General features: G+C 37.9%; 4 protein-coding genes across 8 annotated transcripts; 3 read left to right on the forward strand and 1 right to left on the reverse strand.

Moving 5' to 3' along the window:
- Positions 1-1,178: 1,178 nt before the first annotated feature.
- Positions 1,179-6,218, forward strand: LOC119991865 (DDB1- and CUL4-associated factor 8-like). 2 transcript variants are annotated; one of them, XM_038838367.1, is made up of 5 exons: positions 1,179-1,532; positions 2,495-2,746; positions 3,063-3,203; positions 3,675-4,418; positions 5,766-6,218. In XM_038838367.1, the coding sequence occupies exons 1-5, from the start codon at positions 1,410-1,412 to the stop codon at positions 5,988-5,990; spliced, it is 1,485 nt and encodes a 494-aa protein (XP_038694295.1). In that variant the 5' UTR covers positions 1,179-1,409; the 3' UTR covers positions 5,991-6,218. The 2 variants fall into 2 exon arrangements, with proteins under 2 accessions (XP_038694295.1, XP_038694294.1); XM_038838366.1 differs by having other exon boundaries at positions 1,200-1,532; positions 5,468-5,905.
- A 1,121-nt stretch (positions 6,219-7,339) lies between these two features.
- On the reverse strand, positions 7,340-8,068 carry LOC119990838. Its single transcript, XM_038836963.1, has one exon. It carries the CDS (start codon positions 7,981-7,983, stop codon positions 7,579-7,581), a length of 405 nt encoding a protein of 134 aa, XP_038692891.1. The 5' UTR covers positions 7,984-8,068; the 3' UTR covers positions 7,340-7,578.
- Positions 8,069-10,143: 2,075 nt separating this feature from the next.
- Positions 10,144-12,502, forward strand: LOC119990837 (probable polyamine transporter At1g31830). 3 transcript variants are annotated; one of them, XM_038836960.1, is made up of 2 exons: positions 10,144-10,309; positions 10,982-12,502. In XM_038836960.1, the coding sequence occupies exon 2, from the start codon at positions 11,023-11,025 to the stop codon at positions 12,406-12,408; it is 1,386 nt and encodes a 461-aa protein (XP_038692888.1). In that variant the 5' UTR covers positions 10,144-10,309; positions 10,982-11,022; the 3' UTR covers positions 12,409-12,502. The 3 variants fall into 3 exon arrangements, with proteins under 3 accessions (XP_038692888.1, XP_038692889.1, XP_038692890.1); XM_038836961.1 differs by having other exon boundaries at positions 10,304-10,392; XM_038836962.1 differs by lacking the exon at positions 10,144-10,309 and adding an exon at positions 10,363-10,458.
- A 1,181-nt stretch (positions 12,503-13,683) lies between these two features.
- On the forward strand, positions 13,684-20,327 carry LOC119990660 (V-type proton ATPase subunit B2-like). 2 transcript variants are annotated; one of them, XM_038836677.1, is made up of 15 exons: positions 13,684-13,796; positions 14,221-14,310; positions 14,553-14,608; positions 14,695-14,793; positions 15,016-15,075; positions 16,633-16,744; positions 16,849-17,057; positions 18,085-18,213; positions 18,335-18,472; positions 18,724-18,874; positions 18,998-19,080; positions 19,291-19,338; positions 19,437-19,490; positions 19,606-19,689; positions 19,787-20,327. In XM_038836677.1, exons 2-15 carry the CDS (start codon positions 14,253-14,255, stop codon positions 19,970-19,972), a joined length of 1,467 nt encoding a protein of 488 aa, XP_038692605.1. In that variant the 5' UTR covers positions 13,684-13,796; positions 14,221-14,252; the 3' UTR covers positions 19,973-20,327. The 2 variants fall into 2 exon arrangements, with proteins under 2 accessions (XP_038692605.1, XP_038692606.1); XM_038836678.1 differs by having other exon boundaries at positions 13,684-13,778.
- The last annotated feature ends 183 nt before the right edge of the window (positions 20,328-20,510 follow it).

Raw genomic sequence — 20,510 nt, forward strand, 5'->3', positions numbered from 1 at the left:
TATCCTCTGTTGGCTTCCGATCCAAGAATTGTTAAGCTTTGCTTCGCCTGCCCTATCTTCTTCTCTGGTCTTCGGTCTCTTCTTGGCCTCTCTGTTTGCACCTTGAAGCTTCTCGAGCATCTATGATGGAATGGAACCCTAGGCTAGTCTTCATTGGAGTTATGGGCCATGGCCTTCTTTAGTTGGGCTGATTATTCAGCCTTGCTTCATTGGGCTTTGTTTCATACTATTATTTCCTTTATATGTTTTCTGATCCAAGCTCATTGAACTTTTTATTTGTATAGTTTAGTTATATTTGCTTTGTTTATTCGGTCACACTTTTTAAGGGTGTTTAATTATCATAAGATGATCATTTTCCTTTAATTATCATCAAGGTGGTTAAGCCATACTCTCTATCAAACGCACTCTAAAATAAAAGGAGTAATGTTGTAAATAACTTTTAAAAAAATTCTCGGGGACGTTGCCTTTGAACCCTCACCAAATTTTCTCAACCATGTTTTTGGTAATAATCCTCCAACGTTCAATCCTGGCTTTGCCTCCTGGGCCTAACAATGCATATCATTCATTCTCCATTGAGCCCGACCTCCTCTTGGATTTATTGGGGTCATTGTTGATGAACCCTAGAAGTTTGGTGATTCGAGGGTGGGGATTGGGGTTATTATACCAAACTACCTTTTATGTGTGTAGATTTGAAGATTTTAGAGTGTTTCAGCAACGGGTGAACCTTCTACTATCGAGGCTCTTGCTTTTTGTTTAGGGATTCAACCGGTCCTCGAATACAATTTCTCTCATATTCTGTTGGAGAGTGATGCTCTTGAGATAGTGACTACTCTAAACTAGATGGATTAATCCCTTAGACCCCATGATTTTATTCTCGAAGACATCCGATCCCAACTTTATTTTACCACCCATCATATTCTACAAACCTCTCGGTTGTGTAATAGAATGACGGATGCCCTAACCTTTCTAGGGCGCTTGACCAAATTAGTTTCAGTCTTGTTGAAGTCGGTTTCCGCATCCATTTAGACTTCACTCACCTTTCTAGGGTGCTTAACCAAATCAGTTTCAATCTTGTTGGAGTCCGTTTCCGCATCCATTTAGACTTTACTCACCTCATTGTAAATTTGTAATTCCTCCCTTAAAAAAAAAATTTACGTAAAAACTATTGCTTATAAACTATCATTCAAGTGTATAAAACAAACTCATTTATAGGTTGCCACCCAGATTCGAAGTCAGATTCCAGAGAAACTGAGAAAGAGATAGAATCAAAGAACTGGTTTTTCTTAATCCCAAAAACCCCGATAAACACCGCGAGATCACCAAACATTCTCCTCTCGCACTCGCTTCTCTGCTCACTGAGTTCACCACCGATTCATATTCTCCATACATATAGAATTGAAATTGCATCGATGAACAACAGCAGGAGTAACAAGAGGCCTAGGAGTCTCGACAAGGCAGTTGTAGATGTTTGGCAACGGGAACTTGGGTCGCTCTCCACTCGAAGTTTCGCGCACCGTCTCGCCGCTTCGGAGGTTCTCTGTATCCTGGATTATCTTATTCGGCGTTATCTGTTCCCTTTTCGATTTTACTTTATTATTTTGAGGGCTCAATGCGATTCTGGTGGTGCTATCAATTAGATTAAAATTCTGTTACAATCATTTTATTGAACTTGGATTTTGAATTGGTTGTGGTTAATCTGATGATTGGCTGCTTATGATTTTTGATGAATCAATATTTTGACAAAATTTGTGGAGTTAACAGTTTAGGAAGCAGGGTGCTTACTTACAATTAGCTAATACACTTTTTGGTGGTCAAAATGGAGTTTTGATTTTTTTTTTTGAGTAAAGAATGGAAAAGGCCCTAACTTTGATCACTGATTCCATTGAGCCCCTGAAGTTCATTTCAGGTCAAACAAGCTCCTGAAGTTCAGGAGCTCAATCGACCCAGTGTCAAAGTTCAGGGGCTTTATAAATTCAACATCTAGAAACAATCTAGGTATCTAGAGATACAATGGGGCAGCCAAAGAAGGAATGGTTTTCTGGACTATTCCGCTTGGTGTGAGAAACAAGACTCTTCCTTTCGTTGGAATGCTTATAAAAAGATTACTTACCAAGTTGACTACATCAATAGCAGGACTTCTCATTAGTCCTATGAATAATTAATGTTGTTCTTTTTTTCGAATAGTTTAATTTTAGCTGTATGGTTACAATGATAAATATCTCCAATAAGAAACAATGAGAACCATGATTTAAAATAAATTTCATGGTATTGCAATTCAGCTCTGACTATTACATTAGGGTGGATGTTTATCTTTTCATTGTCAGAACAGGGTGAGGGAAAATAGGTTAGAAATCTTTTAAGATGTTCATCTCTTCAAATTTCCTCTGCTGGCCTCCCTTTATTTGGCAGCTAGAGGCAGTGAAGCTCAAGCTGAATGAGGAAGCTTACATTAGTTAGTACAAACTTCTGATTTATAATTGTTATGTGCTTTTAGGATCTTGTACTTAGACTTGATACCTACAAGAAGCTAGAAAAGCACCGAGGTTGTGTGAACACAGTGAGCTTCAATGGGGATGGCGACATTTTGGTATCAGGATCTGATGACAAGCGAGTTATACTTTGGGACTGGCAAAGTGGGCAGATAAAGCTTTCATTCCATTCAGGTCATCTTCGCAATGTTTTCCAAGCAAAGATTATGCCATACTCAGATGATCGAAGCATTGTCACCTGTGCTGCAGATGGACAGGTATTCGATTTTTACAATCAAGACACGATGCGTAATTTGAATTTCTTGAATTGTAGTCTGCCAATTTCAATTTAAGACGAGAAGTGAATTGGTCTGACAGACTTATATTTTTCATTTTGGAGCTGCATGGTCACCTTGTTTAATCATGCTTATGTTAAAAGAACTGTCTTCTCTTGTATTGCAGTATTTTTTTGTTTGAAAGCAAATCAAATTTACTGTAACATCAAGTATAAGTGTTTATTCTTTATTGCAACCTCTGCTCTCTCTCTCTCTCTCTCCATTTCTAAATAGTATGGGAACCTCTGTTTGATTGTAGGTTCGGCATGCTCAGGTTCTGGAGCGTGGGGTGGAAACTTCTTTGCTAGGAAAACATGAGGGAAGAGCTCATAAGTTGGCTATTGAACCTGGGAGTCCTTATATATTCTATACTTGTGGTGAAGATGGATTGGTCCAGCATGTGAGTATTGATTGTCCTCGCTAATTTCATCCATTTGTTCTGCTATTTTTTACATCTAATTACCCAATACCTCGTCAGTTCTTACACTTTTAACTTTTAAGTCACACATGAGGGTGCAAATGAAAGGAAATTGTACATGTTTTTCCTCTTTTGGATTATTTATTTATTTTTTTGGAGGAGGGGGAGGGGGACTGATTGAAAATACTTAAAAGAATCAAACTAAATACGGTTCTTTGTTCTCTGTTCCTTCTATTTCTATTTTTTCAGTTAACTTGTTGTACTTCCAAAGTTTCGAATTGAAATAGCTGATTCAAAGCTTTGAGATGTCCCTATTGAGCAAATGTAAGCTGTGCGTGAGTGCGTCCCTTGTCATTCTGGTTCTGTTGTGTTCTTGGTTATGTTATTCTGTTCATTTATCTTCCTGTGACATTGTTCCTTGATTTCAATATGACACTGTCAGTATCGTTGCAGTTTGATCTGAGAACTGGGGCTGCTACAGAACTCTTCACATGCCTTCCTACTAATGATAGGAGTTTCATGTCTGTCATAGGTCTAAATGCAATCGCAATAGACCCAAGGAACCCAAATCTCTTTGTAGTTGCAGGGTCTGATGAGTATACTAGACTGTACGATATCCGCAAGTATAAGTGGAATGGATCGTCTGATTTCGGTTTACCTGCAGATCACTTCTGCCCTCCTCATTTGATTAATGATGATGAAGTTGGAATTACAGGCTTGGCCTTCTCGGATCAGAGCGAGCTTCTTGTCTCGTACAGTGATGAGTTCATCTATCTTTTTACTCAGAGTATGGGATTAGGACCTAATCTAGCTCCGTCTTCTACCAAATCTGTGTGTAGTGATGCAAGTGATATGGGATCGGCCTCACGAGTGCCTTCCTCACCCATGGATGCTGAGGAAAATCTTATTCCCCAGGTCTACAAGGGCCATCGTAATTGTGAGACAGTGAAGGGTGTGAACTTCTTTGGGCCTGGATGTGAGTATGTGGTGAGTGGGTCTGATTGTGGCCGGATTTTTATTTGGAAGAAAAAAGGTGGAGAGCTCATTCGTGTCATAGAGGCAGATAAGGATGTAGTGAACTGCATCGAATCTCATCCGCATAGCACAGTGCTTGCTAGTAGCGGAATTGAGAATGACATCAAGATCTGGACTCCAAAGGCCATTGAGAGAGCTACTCTTCCTTCGAACATTGAACAGGTACCTCAATATATCATCTTTAAAATTTTGAACTTGGCTAGAACTGTTGGATGGGTAAGGGCTGGTTATGATGGTCCATGCATAGCATTATCACAAATAATTGAATAGGATAACACTGTCATACCGTATGAAATATCAGCTTTTTTTTGCCCAAAATGTTAACTTTTCTTAACTGTTACATTTGGAATGTTAAAAGTAAGCAGTATCATTGATGTTTAGATCATTCATGTTCTAATAATTTTGTGTTTTATGACAAGTCTAAAGATACAAGCACCTCTTAGATTTTATTTAGCTGCTCCAGCGCACCTTACTTCTATCATTATTTTACCTTGGAGATCAATTAGTCAATGGTTGTCCATTTTATGCCTATCACATTGAAAGTTAAGTTGTTTCAGGGGCTTTTCTTGGTGGACAGACTAGAGTCTAGTTTGGCATTGCTTAATGAAAACTGCTAAATAAGATTTTATAGAAGTTTTCTATATGGCTTATTGCAGAACATTAAGGATTTTTTGGAAATAAACCTTACAATAAGAAAAAGTTAGCTCTTAGAAGCAACCCCTAACTACTTTTGAAAGCAGTTTGATGCCCTTTTCTTTGATAGAATAAAAATGATACAATTGACATTACCTCTGTGGAATTTCCTCAGACTATCTTCTTTGATGCCTTGTTGTACCTTTGTTCTGGGTCATATAAATTGAGGTTTATGAACAAGAAGAACACACTACTTTTGAAAGCACCCGAAAATAAAAAGCAGCAGTTTTCCACAAGCTATTTTTAATGATTACAAATTTACAATAATGATTTTTTAAGCACCTAATAATAAGTTAAACATCATATCTCGCAGTTTTTTTTATTCTAAGAACCTAATAATAAGGAAAATCAAACTCTCATAGAATAAGTTTATATGAGATGATTCTTTAAGCAGTTCTAAAAGTAGCAAAGCCAAATTCGAGCTGACAGTCTGGCACGCTATAGTCTGTTCATTAAGGGAAGTCCCCGAAATGCATTAGTTCATTCTCAGTGTTGGCCCTGTGATGTACTTGGACTAGGCTTATAATGATTATCATTTCCATGATGATCATTTTTTCGACAATGATGATGATGATGACGACTTGTCTGATGATACCGATGATGATGATGGTGACGACGATGACATGTATGATGATTCTGACGATGATGATGGTGACGATGATGTTGGGGAGGACAACGAGGACAATGATGACGACGGAGATGACAACAATGATGATCGTGACCATGCTTTAATTGATGACTAATGATTGTGATAATTTTTCTGGTGGTTATCTAATGGGAAATGATGATGTTTGATTTTACGCTTTCTATGTTCAGTTAAGACCAAAGACAAGGGGCTGGAGGTATCGAATGGCTTCACCTCAGGATCTGATGTTGCAATTATTTTCAATGCAAAGGCGGAGGACCAGCCCAGATCTCGGGGAGGAAAACTCTTCCACAGGTCGCGAAATTCTTGAACTTATGTTGACATTTAATGCCAACAGCGATGTTTCTTCTGATGATGGAGGAGAGAACTCTGGCCCTGAGGACTTCTTTGGTTGAGTGCTGATCCTGCTCCGAGCTTCTTTCCTATTGAAAATTGATAGTGATTGTACATATTATAGGATTTGAAATGAGACTTTTTCTCGGGCCATTACAAATTGTAATTCCCGATGGGAATAATGCCTTTCACTTTTAAGTTGTTTTTCCTTCATTTTCCTCGTCTTCCTCTGCGATATGTGTGATGTGTTGTGTATATATATATATATATATGAGAACATTCAAGAGTGATCACTATTCAAACCCAGCTCCTGGGATAATCAGCAATCTGAAGAGCTGACGTTCATAACCATTCATGATGTGCATGCATAGCCGTCCTCCGATGGTGGTCATAATGGAGCTGAGTATCTGACTATATTTTACTCAATGTCCATTCAGTTGCCAACCGTGTCTCTCTGTCTTTGTCTCCAAACAATCCATGCATCTCTATGCTCCCCATACACTCTTGTTATCTCTAGACACTGAAAAGCATCTTTGGGTGCCGGGGGAAGAGAAGGGGGACTGCGTTGGGCTATAGTCCAGTGTAGATTTTTTAAAAATATATATATATTTATATAATTTTTTAAAAAACAGTCAACCTTATTTATATTCTAAGTTTATCTTCTCGATTCATTTCATGCCCCTCACTTACAAACTGAAATTTAGGCAAAGTCTGCCTCTTTTGATGATTAGGACTTATATAATTACATCTAATCCCTTAAATATAAACTAAGACTCGTTTCTACCTATTAAGCTCCTAGTCTATTCTGGATCCAACGTATAGGGTTTTGTTCTTGGACTAACTCTCAAATCTTATTCAGCAACAACTTTTGATCCAGTGATGTAGGGCAAGTTTAATAGATTTCTTCACCACCGCGTAAGTTTAAAAGATTAATCAATTAAATTCAGTGGTCATGCCAATTGTTTAATTAATGGGGCGGCCTACAAGTAAAGTAGCACAACTTAAAAAACATTTTAATGTAATTGAAATTCCATTACATTTAATTTTATAGCTAAAACTATCTATGTTTAATTAGGAGTTGTTTATCGATAACATCATTTCAAGTAGTTGTGTTATCATAAATAACCGTAAAAAAATTATAGGGACTCTGCCCCTAAAAAAAGTTTTTGGAATGGACTAAAGTGATATTATTTTAGAATTAGCCCATCCAACATTACTTATTCTGCTTGGGTGATCTTGTAATTCCTATGGAATGGAGATGATGAGGTCGGTCCATGGATTTTCATTTATTTTATCGCATTTCGCTCAAAGGTCCGAAGGGACGTAACTTGTAAGCACTCACTTAATCATCTTTCCCAAGGATACCAAATGAGGGACCCTAGGAGAGTCTCCGACTCCAATTACCGTTCATATATGATAAACTGCTTGCAACATTACATAGAAGTATAAAAATATATACTATTTTTTTAAATAAAAAGACTAATTTGAAATATTACAAGCTGTGCCACTTTACTTAACTAACAGTCAAGCCGGAATATTCCAAAAAAAATCCCGGAAATTCTACAGACGCCCACCGATAGCAGTCTTCTATCCTATCCCTCAGTAGACCTTTTCGCGGTGGTGGTCGTCTTCTTCTTCAATCACTCCTCTTCACCAAAACACCTTCAAAACGACGTCTTTTAACCATCCCACACACCCCCATTCACCACAACACCTCTCCTTCAGTTTCCCCCAAAACCCTCTCTCCTCTATCTCCGTCGGAGTCGACATCGGCTGCAGATAAGCCCAAGCCGCGTGCTTCAGAAGCGGATTCTTGATCGGTATCTCGTGCCAGCTCGAGTTGAGCCCCGTCGCCGAAGTGATTGCCGGAGTCGAAGCGGGAAATATGTCCTTGAGACTCGTGTACGTCTTCGTTTGAATCGTTACCATTTCTATGTCCGATAAGTTGTACCCCGAATCGAATCCGTTGTTGTGGAAGAGAAAAGTCGGAGAGTGGGAGCCATTCATTATGGCTTTCTCATTGTTTGAAGGATCGATCGCCGGTTTCTGGTCCATTGTCGATCAAGGAGAGAGATGATTCCAGAAGAATTATCTGATCTCTGAATTTCGCAAGTAAAGGAAGAAGCAGAAGGAGTGATGGTCAGTTGTCACAGATAGTAAAACAAAATAAGCTGGAAGAAGAGGAAGAGTGGTAGGATTTCATACGCTCTTGTGAAGTGCGTGGATGGCACGGTGAAGTGGGTAAGTGCCAACTGGTGTTGGTTGTTACGTAACTGTCTCTTGCTTTTCAGTTTCAGTTGACCGTTTGACTACTGGGTTGTTTGGGTGCACTAGAGGAGATAGATAACTCTTCAAACAGGGACAACAAGTCAAAAAATAGTCAACCTATTTTGCAAAATAGGTGGATCGATTGAGCTGTCGTACTTTTTTTGGGATTATTTTGAAAAATGGGCTAAATAAGCCCATCATGTTTACCTCCTTAGTCAACGAAATGATGACACGTGTCTAAATTTTGACCCATTCTCCTCAAACGAGCTCGCCGTGTCCTCACTCTTCTCCTTCAAATCAAACCCAATTTCCACTTGTTATCCTCATCCAAATCCTCAGGCTCATCACAATAGGTGCTTACATCTCCCTGACCTGCTGAATTGCACGAACTTGAGCATCGAAACGACTATATGGAGGGAGGCAATGGCTTTACAGCCATGACATGAAATGCCATTGCGTTGGAGAAGGTAAGCCTCACATTAGACATAAACTCCAATGGGTTATAAGATTCACCAGAAGTTATTTGCTTCTTTATTGTTCCCAAATCCATGGGATTCTTAATGATGGTGAGATAATCCGGCTGCTTAGAGACATCCCTTTAGTTCGTCTTAGAGAATGGAATTAGGAATTCTATTTTCGTCTTAATTATTGTAGGTCGATCATAGCCATTTGATCAAAGCAATGGCTCTTCAATCTGGTACATCACAAGCATCTTCAAGATGTGGCCGTGAGATCAAAATTTTTGATCAAATCGGAGACCCTTGCTTTGCTGCCCGTTGGAGACAATGAAGCTTACACGAATGCTTGGCTACAAGTTGTCCAAGCATTCATGTTTGTCCTTTGGCTCCTTTATTTCAAATTTTGCCTCTAACAGCTCTTTCTTGAACAATACAGATATTTTCTAGGGTAGCTTTAGTCACATCTCGGTTTTTTCTAAAGATACCCCGTCAACTGATTTTTACAAAGGGTGGTCAACTTAGATTGGGGTGTCTTTAGAAAAAATCGAGATGTGACTAAAGCTATCCATTATTCTAAGCTACTCCAGCTCGTCAACTTGGCCCATTTCAAGCTCAACACACACATGGACACATGGTCCAAGTCCATTTTATGTAGATAGCCATGCATTTGCACTATGTCACACTCACGGGTCCAATCAATATGCACATCACTTTGCAGATCTGCATCTTTCACTTGATGAAAGTAAGATATAGTTCATATGACTCCAGAATTAATGGTCCCAAGGCCGAAAATAATCATCTCAAAAATAGATCCCTTAGGGCATTCACATTGGTTACTGTAAAACACAATTTGTAGACAAAATACAGCTTCACCTGTATAGATTTTCACCAAATATGACCTGCATCGGTATCTGTTCGAAATCAATATAATACCGACATGGGTTGTGCATGCAATAACTCTAGCGCACTTGAACCGATTCTGTAACATAAAAAAAATGATATAATATTGTCTCGGTATTGATGAAATCGTTTTTCATGTAATAATTTATGCCGAAATCATTAATTCATAAAGAGATGATTTTTTATTTTATGCATGAAATTGTAAAATAAAATACTAATTCTTTATTAAATTATTAAAATATTTCAACATTAGGAGAGACATTAATAACATACCATTTCATTAAATTTAAAATAGAAAATTATAAATTAATATTTTAATTTATTATTAATTAAAGGTAAATATTTTGTAAATATTTAATTTTTATTTGAAATCAAATAATATACAAGGTAATAATAAAATAAGAAGAAACTAATATTTTAATGCTGTAGAAATTTATAATAGAGATACTGATGCAGTAATTGTTGAATAGAGAATTTAGAAACTGTCAAAAAGTGACATTTTGTATATAAAATAGAGAATCTGTTAAGAGATACCAATATAAATATTGTTGTTAGTGGAAAGATTTGTGACACTAGCAGACCCTAGGACTCCAAGTATTCTTGGGTTGTTTATCTATCATCTCCAAACTGATTTACAAGAAGGGAAATCTCGAAAGCTGCACGTGGTCGTGGTGTCCCGCTCACAGAATGACCCCTTTATCACAGCAAAACAGAGACAAAATCTTTTCAATCAAGACCCACTTTTGATTCTCTTGGTTAGTGTTATCTTCTTATTCTCTCTCTCTACAAAAACTACAGCTTTTGAATTGAAGCAGAGTTCTTAATGGACAAAGTAGATGTAAATTCTCCTTTTAATTTCATTCCTTCTTTTTTTTCCCCCTGATCTGGGTTTGTGTTGTTTAAGGTGGGGTAGAAATCGTTTATGATTTTTCATTTAGTCTCTTGTCGTTGTTGTTATTTCTGGTTATGCCTATTGGCCTCTTGCCTATGTTTATCTAAATTGGGGATATGGTTATTGTAAATTTTGTAATTTAAATTTCTGTTTATTAGAAATATCTGATAAGATGAAGAAAACTTGGCAATTACTATAAAACATGAAGTTGATATGGGTTGAAATGTATATTTGATTCGAGCTTCACTTTATAAGTTGGTGAAGTTTCAGATCAGCATATTGACCTCTAGCTGTTAGAAAGCTGCTCGGTCCAACTGTATTTAGGACTTTGTTGAGCTCGTGTCTTCTTAGCAGTAGAGCTTGTGTCTTCTTGAGAATGAGAGTAGAGTATATGCTTGGCTTTTATTCTATAAGAACTGTATTTTCCATTCCCATGATTCTTTTTTTATGGATAACAGCTTTCTTTTGAACTTAGAAGTACTGTTTAGTTGTTTCTGATCATCTTAATCTTTGATTGATCGATATTGTGACTCAGAAACAGAGACTTCATTGGCTGCTACACTAACATCTGCTCAAATGCTGGAGTCCAGAAATGTGGAGTATGTGGAGTTGGGGGTAGAGAAGCTCAAAAAAGTATCAGTCATCCAGCTTGTTTTTCTGATCTTTTATGAGGTATCTGGAGGACCATTTGGTGTTGAAGATAGTGTCCAGGCAGCCGGCCCCCTTTTAGCCCTTGTTGGTTTTTTAGTTTTCCCATTCATATGGAGCATTCCAGAAGCCTTGATCACTGCAGAAATGGGTACTATGTTCCCAGAGAATGGTGGTTATGTAGTGTGGGTTTCAGCAGCATTGGGTCCTTACTGGGGCTTTCAACAGGGCTGGATGAAATGGCTCAGTGGTGTTATTGATAATGCACTATATCCTGTTCTATTTCTAGAGTATCTCAAATCTGCAATTCCGGCATTGGAGGATGGTTTCATCAGGATCATAGCAGTGCTAATTCTAACGGCTGCTCTCACTTACTTGAATTATAGGGGTCTGACCATTGTGGGATGGGTTGCCATACTATTAGGGGTTTTCTCACTTCTTCCCTTTGTCTTCATGGGAGTTGTGGCTATTCCAAAACTGAATCCTTCCAGATGGTTGTTGGTAGATACAGGCAACATAAACTGGAGTTTGTACTTAAATACCTTGTTGTGGAACCTGAATTACTGGGACTCTATTAGTACTCTTGCTGGAGAGGTGGAAAATCCAAGTAAAACTCTTCCAAAAGCTCTCTTTTATACTCTTATCTTGGTTGTATTTGGGAACTTTTTCCCTCTTCTGATTGGTACTGGAGCCATTCCAGTTCATCGTGATTTATGGTCTAATGGGTATTTTTCTGACATTGCTAAAATCCTTGGAGGTGTATGGTTAAGATCCTGGATTCAGGTGGCATCTGCTTTGTCAAATATGGGTATGTTTCTAGCTGAAATGAGCAGTGACTCTTTTCAGCTTCTGGGGATGGCGGATCGTGGAATGCTTCCAGAATGTTTTGGCAGGAGGTCTCGACATGGAACTCCGCTTGCTGGGATCTTATGCTCTGCCTCCGGAGTAATTTTACTGTCGTGGCTGAGCTTTCAAGAGATCGTAGCTACAGAGAACTTCTTGTATTGCTTTGGAATGGTTATGGAATTTATGGCATTTGTGAAACTACGAATGGAACACCCAGCAGCATCTCGGCCTTATAAGATACCTGTGGGAACAGCTGGATCAATACTGATGTGCATTCCTCCAACCATCCTTATCTTAGTGGTTTTAGCTCTTGCTTCCTCCAAAGTCATGGTTATCAGCATCATTGCCGTGATTATTGGGCTTGTTCTTGAGCCTTGTCTCCGCTACTCTGAGAAAAAGAGATGGTTCAGCTTCTCCAGGGATTCGGTCATAGCAGACTTCCATTCTGGGAACTACCAGTCATCGTGACTGTCCTTATTTACCTGTATTTATTTCTTTTCTTTTGAATGGGAAGCTATTCACTATTCAGCCATACTTTATGGGCATTTAGATGTTCATCCAAGGTTGTGCAGAATCTGCAGATGGCCTTATTCCATGTACAGCCGCTTCCAAGTTAGGATTAATCAAAATCCTCACACTCACCTGCAAGTACAGAAGTTGCAGAGTAACCATAGTTGTTAACACTTATCACTTAAACAAATACTTTAATATTTAATTATGAAAGTAAGTTGGTGGATAATTATTCGCTAACCGACTTTTGATTATATTGACAACCACTATCCGACCCATCTCTACATGGGTCGAATGAAATTATCGACTCGACTGTATGGGTCGGTTGATTATCGGTTGGCTTGTAATAGCCGATAAAACCGATCCATGCTATACCATATATAGAGGTGTCAAACTGGCCTTTAGCCCATAATGGCCCAACCCGTTTGGGACCGGGCTAACACGGCCGGTTAACCAAGTCAACGTGTTATGCTAGGTCCGGCCAACACCTATTCACGGGCTGGGGTTCACGGCCTGTTTATGGCCCGATCTACTAGCCCGTCCAATTCTTAAAATTTTTATATTTAAGTAAGAGAATAAAAATGATAAAAGAAGCTACGACAAATTTGCAGGGATGTAGTCAAGATTTAGGATTCGGAGTATTGAGGAGTTGCCCCGAAATTTTTTTAGGGTTATTATTTATATATAGTTTGTTAGTATATAATCTAGTAAATATAACTTGATATGCAAGACCAGCCATTTCAATTCAATTATATACATTATTTTATATTATTAAGAGAACAAGCAAAATAAAACATATTTTACAATCACTAATTTTAGTGATTGTGGGTTACCGGATTTCACCCAACATAGAACAATTAATTTAGAAATCCATTAAAAAGTGAGACTCTCGACACCATAAAGCCTAGACAGAATAATTTTTAAAAAAAGACAATAGACAATAATTATTAAACAAAGATCACAAAAGAAGCCAAAAAAAAGGACAAGATAATTAGTAAGAAAAGGACAACAAAAAGAAGCAAGAAAATAACACAAAAGGAAATTGCCAAGTAGTTTCGTTATCTGGCTTGCGAAGATGCAAGGAGACGGTAGACCGTAGACGAAGATGACCTTGGGCCCTAACGTGCCGGGGCAGGTGGCCCAATGTCTTATGGGTCAGGCCGTTCCACTTTACACCTCTAATTAAAGTGTCAATATTGAATATTCTAATTATTTAAATATTATTTATTTATTTTTCAGTTCAACAGATCTCAGTTTATTCCCTCTCTAAGCCCCCCTCTCTCTCCCTCTCATCTCTCGCGGTGGTATCTCAGATCAAAATCTCAAAGGTATCTGCAGCATTTCAGGTCCAAAATGATCAAAGTTCTCGCTTTGTTTACATTTACTAAGTAATCGCAGTTTCGTCCCATCAGTTATTTGTGTTTCTCCGATTTGATTGGATTGAATTTTGGTTGATTTAGCCCTGTGAGTTTTTTTTTTTTATTTTATATTTTTGAATGATTGAGTTTGGTTAATCTTTTGTAGTTTATTCTAGTTGAATTCAGTAAAATAAGAGTCGGGTTTTTTTTTGTTTTGGATGATGAAAGAAGGTCGGAACTTCGTATGTTAGGATGAGAGGTTTTGAATGATTTGACTGATGTGCAATCGGGTATTTTATTGATTTTTTTATTTGATTTCCTACTGATGGAAATGCGTAGTGATCTTCGATGATTAGGGTTTCAAGATGCTGTAATTATGGCATTTACTGATTCATTTTTTTCTTTCATTTAGTGATTTGGTGCTCCTGCATCTGAAGGTTGGGAATGGGTGTGGCTCAGAACAATCAAGACATGGAGGAGGGCACCCTGGAGATTGGCATGGGTGAGTTCCATATTGTGTTTCACCTTTTGTTTGTAATTTGTAATGTTGTTTGGTATAACGAATCAGGTAACTTGTGATAAAATCACTAATAAACCTTGCTACGTGACATAAAAAATATGGTAGAATTCAATAGAAATGTGTCAGAATTGGTTGAATTTGCTCAAGATGTAAGTCTGTGTAGTGATAATGAAGTTGTTTCAAGTGTGGATCATGACATTAACTCATTGTCTTATATGTTTCAGAGTATAGAACTGTTTCTGGAGTTGCCGGACCTCTGGTCATCCTCGAGAAAGTTAAGGTATGCTAATATGTATTGCTTCTCACCATCGATCACTTGCTTGCTTATTCTTTGATGGCTGATACTTTTTTGGTTGGCTGTTTCAGGGACCAAAATATCAAGAGATTGTTAATATTCGTTTGGGGGATGGAACAACCAGACGTGGTCAAGTTTTGGAAGTCGATGGGGAGAAAGCTGTGGTTCAGGTAATTGCTGTTATTTTGCTATGGATACGATGACTTTCCCAATACTTTCAGTCTTACGTCTTCTCGGTGAAATTTTATTTTCTGTGTATCAAATGCATCATTTAGAGGGAATCTATGTTTCCTAGGGACACCTTTTACCTGAATGCAGTAGAAAGACTCAACATTTATCCTTAAAATATTGTTGCGATGTTGTTGGCTTTACTCAGTGTTTATTGTTTCCAGGTTTTTGAAGGAACATCTGGGATTGACAATAAGTTTACAACTGTACAATTTACTGGAGAGGTATGGGATCTTCAGTTTGATGTTTATTTTTTTAATATTAAACTGAAAGTGGCAGATTCTTACTTCCTTTTATATGTGAACCTAGTGTGATCACTTTGTTTCTAGTAGACCGAATTTTGACTCTTTTGGTGTTCACGTTCAAGTGTCCATGTACTAGCTGGATATCTTTTAAATTCTGGAGTTGTTTGTCTTTCCGGCTGGCATATTGTGTATGATATTTTGAATCAAGGTTAATGAAGACTTACCAGTTACCACTGCTAGGCGTGACAAAGATAAATGGTAATGTGTGCTGTAACTGAGGACTCTTTAAGAAATAACTGTATCTGCCATGCCCTGGCACGCAACTGCCTCTCTGGCTTAGATTCTTTTGGATGGGTTTGATATTTTCCCTTCCTTATGAGATTCTTTATGTTGTTGCACGCTTTTAATCAGGTCTAAATTGAGTAGTCTAGATCTAATTAGATTACCTATGTCGACGATTTATAGATGTCATTTCCATTAATCTAAAGCCGTAAGTGGGCCTATCTTAGGGAAAGGAAATTAAAGGTTGGTGGAACGGGGTTTGGTAACAAAAGGGGGTTAAATCCCTTCCAACCACCACCTATTAGCACAATAATGTTCCCTCCAATTTGTTATGTGTGCGAATTGGCAAATTGCAACTGGTAGTTAGTGTTTAGAATAAATTAGTTCCATGCTATTATGTCATATTGATATTCCGCTCTTAGTATCATGTGTCAGAGCTATAGTGTTTCAAATTTGCTTTAGGACTAAGTTTTTGGTTTCCACCATTTCTGGATTCTGATATGAGCTTCTTCTGCTTATGGACTTGTAATTTAATGTTTTTGAGATTGGGAAGAAAAACGATATTTGTTTCTTTTGAAGATGAACTTCGGATTTCTTCATGTTGCTATAAAATATAGGCGGGCCTCTTTGAGCTACATGTGGAATAGCATACGAAAACTAGTTAGATATTGTGTTAACTTTAACTGAAGTTTCTTCTAGTTTAGAGGATATCAATAGCTCGAACTATAATAGAGCCCAGTGGCAAGGGGTGGGGACTGTGTGACCAGCCATAAACTTGAGAGTGTTGGGTTCGGATCTCCCCTCGAACAACTTGACTTTTACTGATCTTTGGGAACGGAACTTGGATTTTACTGATGCTTGTGGCTTGTGAGTGGTTGATACTATCTGTCGTTACTCTACAAGGGGGGTCCAAGGAGGCCTGCGACCGTGGAGAGATTCTATGTCTGAATATAAATACAGGCTTCTATTGGTTCTCTTTATTCAAGTAATAAGTCTAGGGTAGGCAGCTTTCTCAAAGTATATAACAAAAAAATTTACTTTGGAGAATCAAGCTCAATGTTGGGGTTTTGTGATGAATTTTCCTCTGCCATCGAATATTTCTTTTACCTCCGAAGTACAAATGGATACAGAAGCCTTTTTTATTCCTGACTGCCATTGCTAATGTTCCATTGGATTGTAGTGAAGAGTGATGTCAAAATAAGGTGCTGCAACTATCAGAAGACCTCATTTTTCCTTTCTGGCCCTGTTTTGTAGGTTTTGAAAACTCCGGTATCCTTAGACATGCTCGGGCGCATCTTTAATGGTTCTGGGAAACCAATTGATAATGGTCCTCCCATATTGCCTGAGGCATACTTGGATATATCTGGTAAGTTACTGGATATGCTACATAGGCATTTGGACTACTTAACTTACTTCTTTAAGTCTGTTGGTTTCATGTTCATGTCTCTCAACCTCTCTTTTCTTTTACAGGGAGTTCTATCAACCCTAGCGAGAGAACTTATCCCGAAGAAATGATACAGACAGGGATTTCCACAATTGATGTCATGAATTCTATTGCTAGAGGACAAAAGATCCCGCTTTTTTCAGCTGCAGGTCTTCCCCATAATGAAATTGCTGCTCAGATATGTCGCCAGGCAGGTCTGGTGAAGCGATTGGAGAAGTCTAACAATCTTCTTGAGGTATTTTATGACATAGCAATTAATCACCCATTCATAATAATTAAGTATTGAACACTTTGCTGCACAGGATAACTGGAAGCATGAAACTAATGATCTCTGGCTGGTTTTCTGATGTTTTCGAATAAAATTTTCCATATGTATCTTCTTTATTTTTGTCACAAATGAGCATTCTAGAATTTTTGTTTTATATTATCATTAGCCAAGACAATTACATTAGCGTTTTACATTAGGCTAGGCTCAACTTATCCCATGTTACATCAACTTAAATTAGCAGCAGTGTTTGTTAATTGCCCTTTTTTTTTTTCTTTATGCAAATTTATTCAGGCGAAAAGAATTTATTTCAGCTCATTCCTATGGCAGTTATGTGGCTGATTTGGAAAGAAAGGAACAACAGAATCTTTGAAAATAAGGATTCCTCCCTAGACTTTTTTATTGAAACATGGTTTGATTGTCTAAAATTCTGGAGTCTGTCTTTCCCTAGAAATGTTTTTGATCTTATTAACTGTTCGTCCTTGATGTAGTTGTGGGTTGCTCCCCTTTGGGGCTTGAATAAATTTTTTCTATTCAAAAAAAAAAAATGTGGCCCAATGGTAGAGTTGTAGGGGTGCAACTTTGGGGTCACATGTTCAATTCTTGGAAACAGCCTCTCCACATATTATGTGGGGGTAAGGTCTGCGTACATCATGCATGTCCCCGACCCCTTCCACTGAGGGATCCTTATGCACGAGAGTTTTTTATGTATTTTTTTTAATCTTTATGCAAATTATATCTCTAGTTCCATGTTCCATTTTTCTTGCTAATCCATTAGCTTAAATTTGTTAGCTCATAAAAAATCAGTTATATTGTGTTGTAGTTTAAGATGCTGTGTAGGTTGTTCTCTGTAATATGCAAATCTAGTTCTTCCCTTTTGAAAGAGCTTTGTTTTGGATGAACCATTGGATTACAGATGATTCTCACCTCCAGTTAACTGCTTTTAAAATTAAGTTTGTAATATTGTGCTTATTTAATATATTCCATAAATTTCCAGGATGGTGAGGAGGACAACTTTGCCATAGTTTTTGCAGCTATGGGTGTTAACATGGAGACTGCACAATTTTTCAAACGTGATTTTGAGGAAAATGGATCTATGGAGAGGGTGACCCTGTTTCTGAATCTGGTACACTTTTAAGTTGACATATGAAATATCCTATGGTACATTATTCTTGTATATTGATTTGCATATTATGGAAGTAATTTATTTCCTTGTTGTAAATGCTGTTGTTCATGATCTTGTACAGGCAAACGATCCAACAATTGAACGTATCATCACTCCTCGCATTGCTCTTACAACTGCAGAATATTTGGCCTATGAATGTGGGAAGCATGTTCTTGTCATTCTTACGGATATGAGTTCTTATGCTGATGCACTTCGTGAGGTAAGGAAAAGAGTTTGCCTGGTCTTTTACACCTTACAGAGTCTTCCCAAATGCGATTTGCTTCAACAGAAAACAATGGAATCATGGACTTCCAATTCTCTCTCCTTTATTAAATTTATGATTGCTGATATATATCCATTATGCTGGAGAATTTTTTGGACTTCCTTTATGTAGTTGATAGTCAACTTTTTTTCCTTGTCTCTCCTCAACCTAGCATTTATATGACATAACATACTTATTTGCTATTACAGGTATCTGCTGCCCGAGAGGAAGTTCCTGGAAGGCGTGGTTATCCTGGGTATATGTATACTGATTTGGCAACAATATACGAGCGCGCTGGGCGTATTGAAGGGCGAAAAGGCTCCATCACACAAATTCCAATTTTGACTATGCCAAATGATGGTAGCGATTTCTAACCCACAAATTCTTGTTTTGTTACCTGTTGTCGTGGTAATACATTGCATAAATTATGTTTCTTATTGTCGTGGTAATACATTGCATAAATTATGTTTCTTATTTTGCCAGATATTACTCACCCCACTCCTGATCTTACGGGATACATCACGGAGGGTCAGATATATATTGATAGGCAGCTCCAGAATAGACAGGTGTGGTTGCAAATACTATGATTTGAAAAAATGAATCATATTTTTTGGATTGCTAATTGAACTAACACTTCCATAAACAATCTTGGAGAAATTGGCTTTTTGTTTGCTATTAAAGATCTTGCTAAGATGTTAAGAGGTTCCAGTTTTTTGGTATACTTGTGCACCCTACAAATATTATGGAACTGAACATTGTTCTATTTGAATTTGCAGATATACCCTCCAATCAATGTCCTCCCATCTCTTTCTCGTCTAATGAAGGTGTGGAGCTTAAAATTTTTTGTTGTTAATTATCAAATGCTATCAGTATACGTATCTTGGAGGTTCTTATTAATGGCCAGCCCTGATTCTTAATGCAGAGTGCCATTGGTGAGGGCATGACTCGCAGGGACCACTCTGATGTGTCCAACCAGGTATGATTCAGTAACCTTTGCGGCATGCATTCTATTGTCTTCTTTGAAAGATGCATTCTATCATCTCCTTTGGAGCTGTCTTAAGTTTTTCTATGTTTTACTTCTCAACTCTCAGCTGTATGCAAACTATGCTATTGGAAAAGATGTCCAGGCAATGAAAGCTGTCGTAGGAGAAGAAGCTCTGTCCTCTGAAGACTTGGTACGTCTCTTGCTGTCTCACATGAGGTGTTTTCATGTTTTTATTGTTAAGTGAGCTCTTATGAAGTATCTAACATGCAATTTATTGGATAAAACAGCTGTATTTGGAGTTCTTGGACAAATTTGAGAGGAAATTTGTTGCTCAAGGAGCTTATGACACCCGCAACATCTTCCAATCTCTTGATTTGGCGTGGACACTGCTTCGCATCTTCCCCCGGGAGCTTTTGCACCGTATACCAGCTAAGACCCTTGACCAGTTTTACAGCCGAGATTCAGCCAATTAATGGAATAAACTGGCCAGTGTATCCTATACCCCCGTATTTTGTTTGCATGAGTGCTACTACTTGCCGTTGCCGTTTGTCTGCCTCTCTCTCAGGTTGCATCTCTCCTACATTGAGCAGATAATAAAGGTTGTGTCCCATTCCAGAATTCCATATTTAGCTTTTTGGCTAGTTATCACCAGAATTCTTTCAGTGAGACTTTATATCTTTTTTTTTTTTTAGAATTTCAGTATTATTTTTTTTTCAATTTATTAGTATGTGTTACCCAGGAATGTTGTTTGATTTATACTGTACTATGTGTGATCTCCGATTTCCATTTGTATTGTCGATAAAACCCAATATCCGGTTCCTCCTTAAAGTGTTACTGGTCACTTTTGAAATCCTGAGAGGCATGTTCTTCCTCTTGATGAATGATGCTGCCTGACCTTGTTCAAGAGAAGTTCATTAGGAGAGAGCCCTGACAATCTGACATGATTGGCTAGTATGAAATAATTCTATAAATAATTACATACGACTCGTCCCTTGAGATGGAGATGGAACA

Source organism: Tripterygium wilfordii, chromosome 22 (genome assembly GCF_013401445.1).
Source record: "Tripterygium wilfordii isolate XIE 37 chromosome 22, ASM1340144v1, whole genome shotgun sequence".
Lineage (NCBI taxonomy): Eukaryota > Viridiplantae > Streptophyta > Magnoliopsida > Celastrales > Celastraceae > Tripterygium > Tripterygium wilfordii.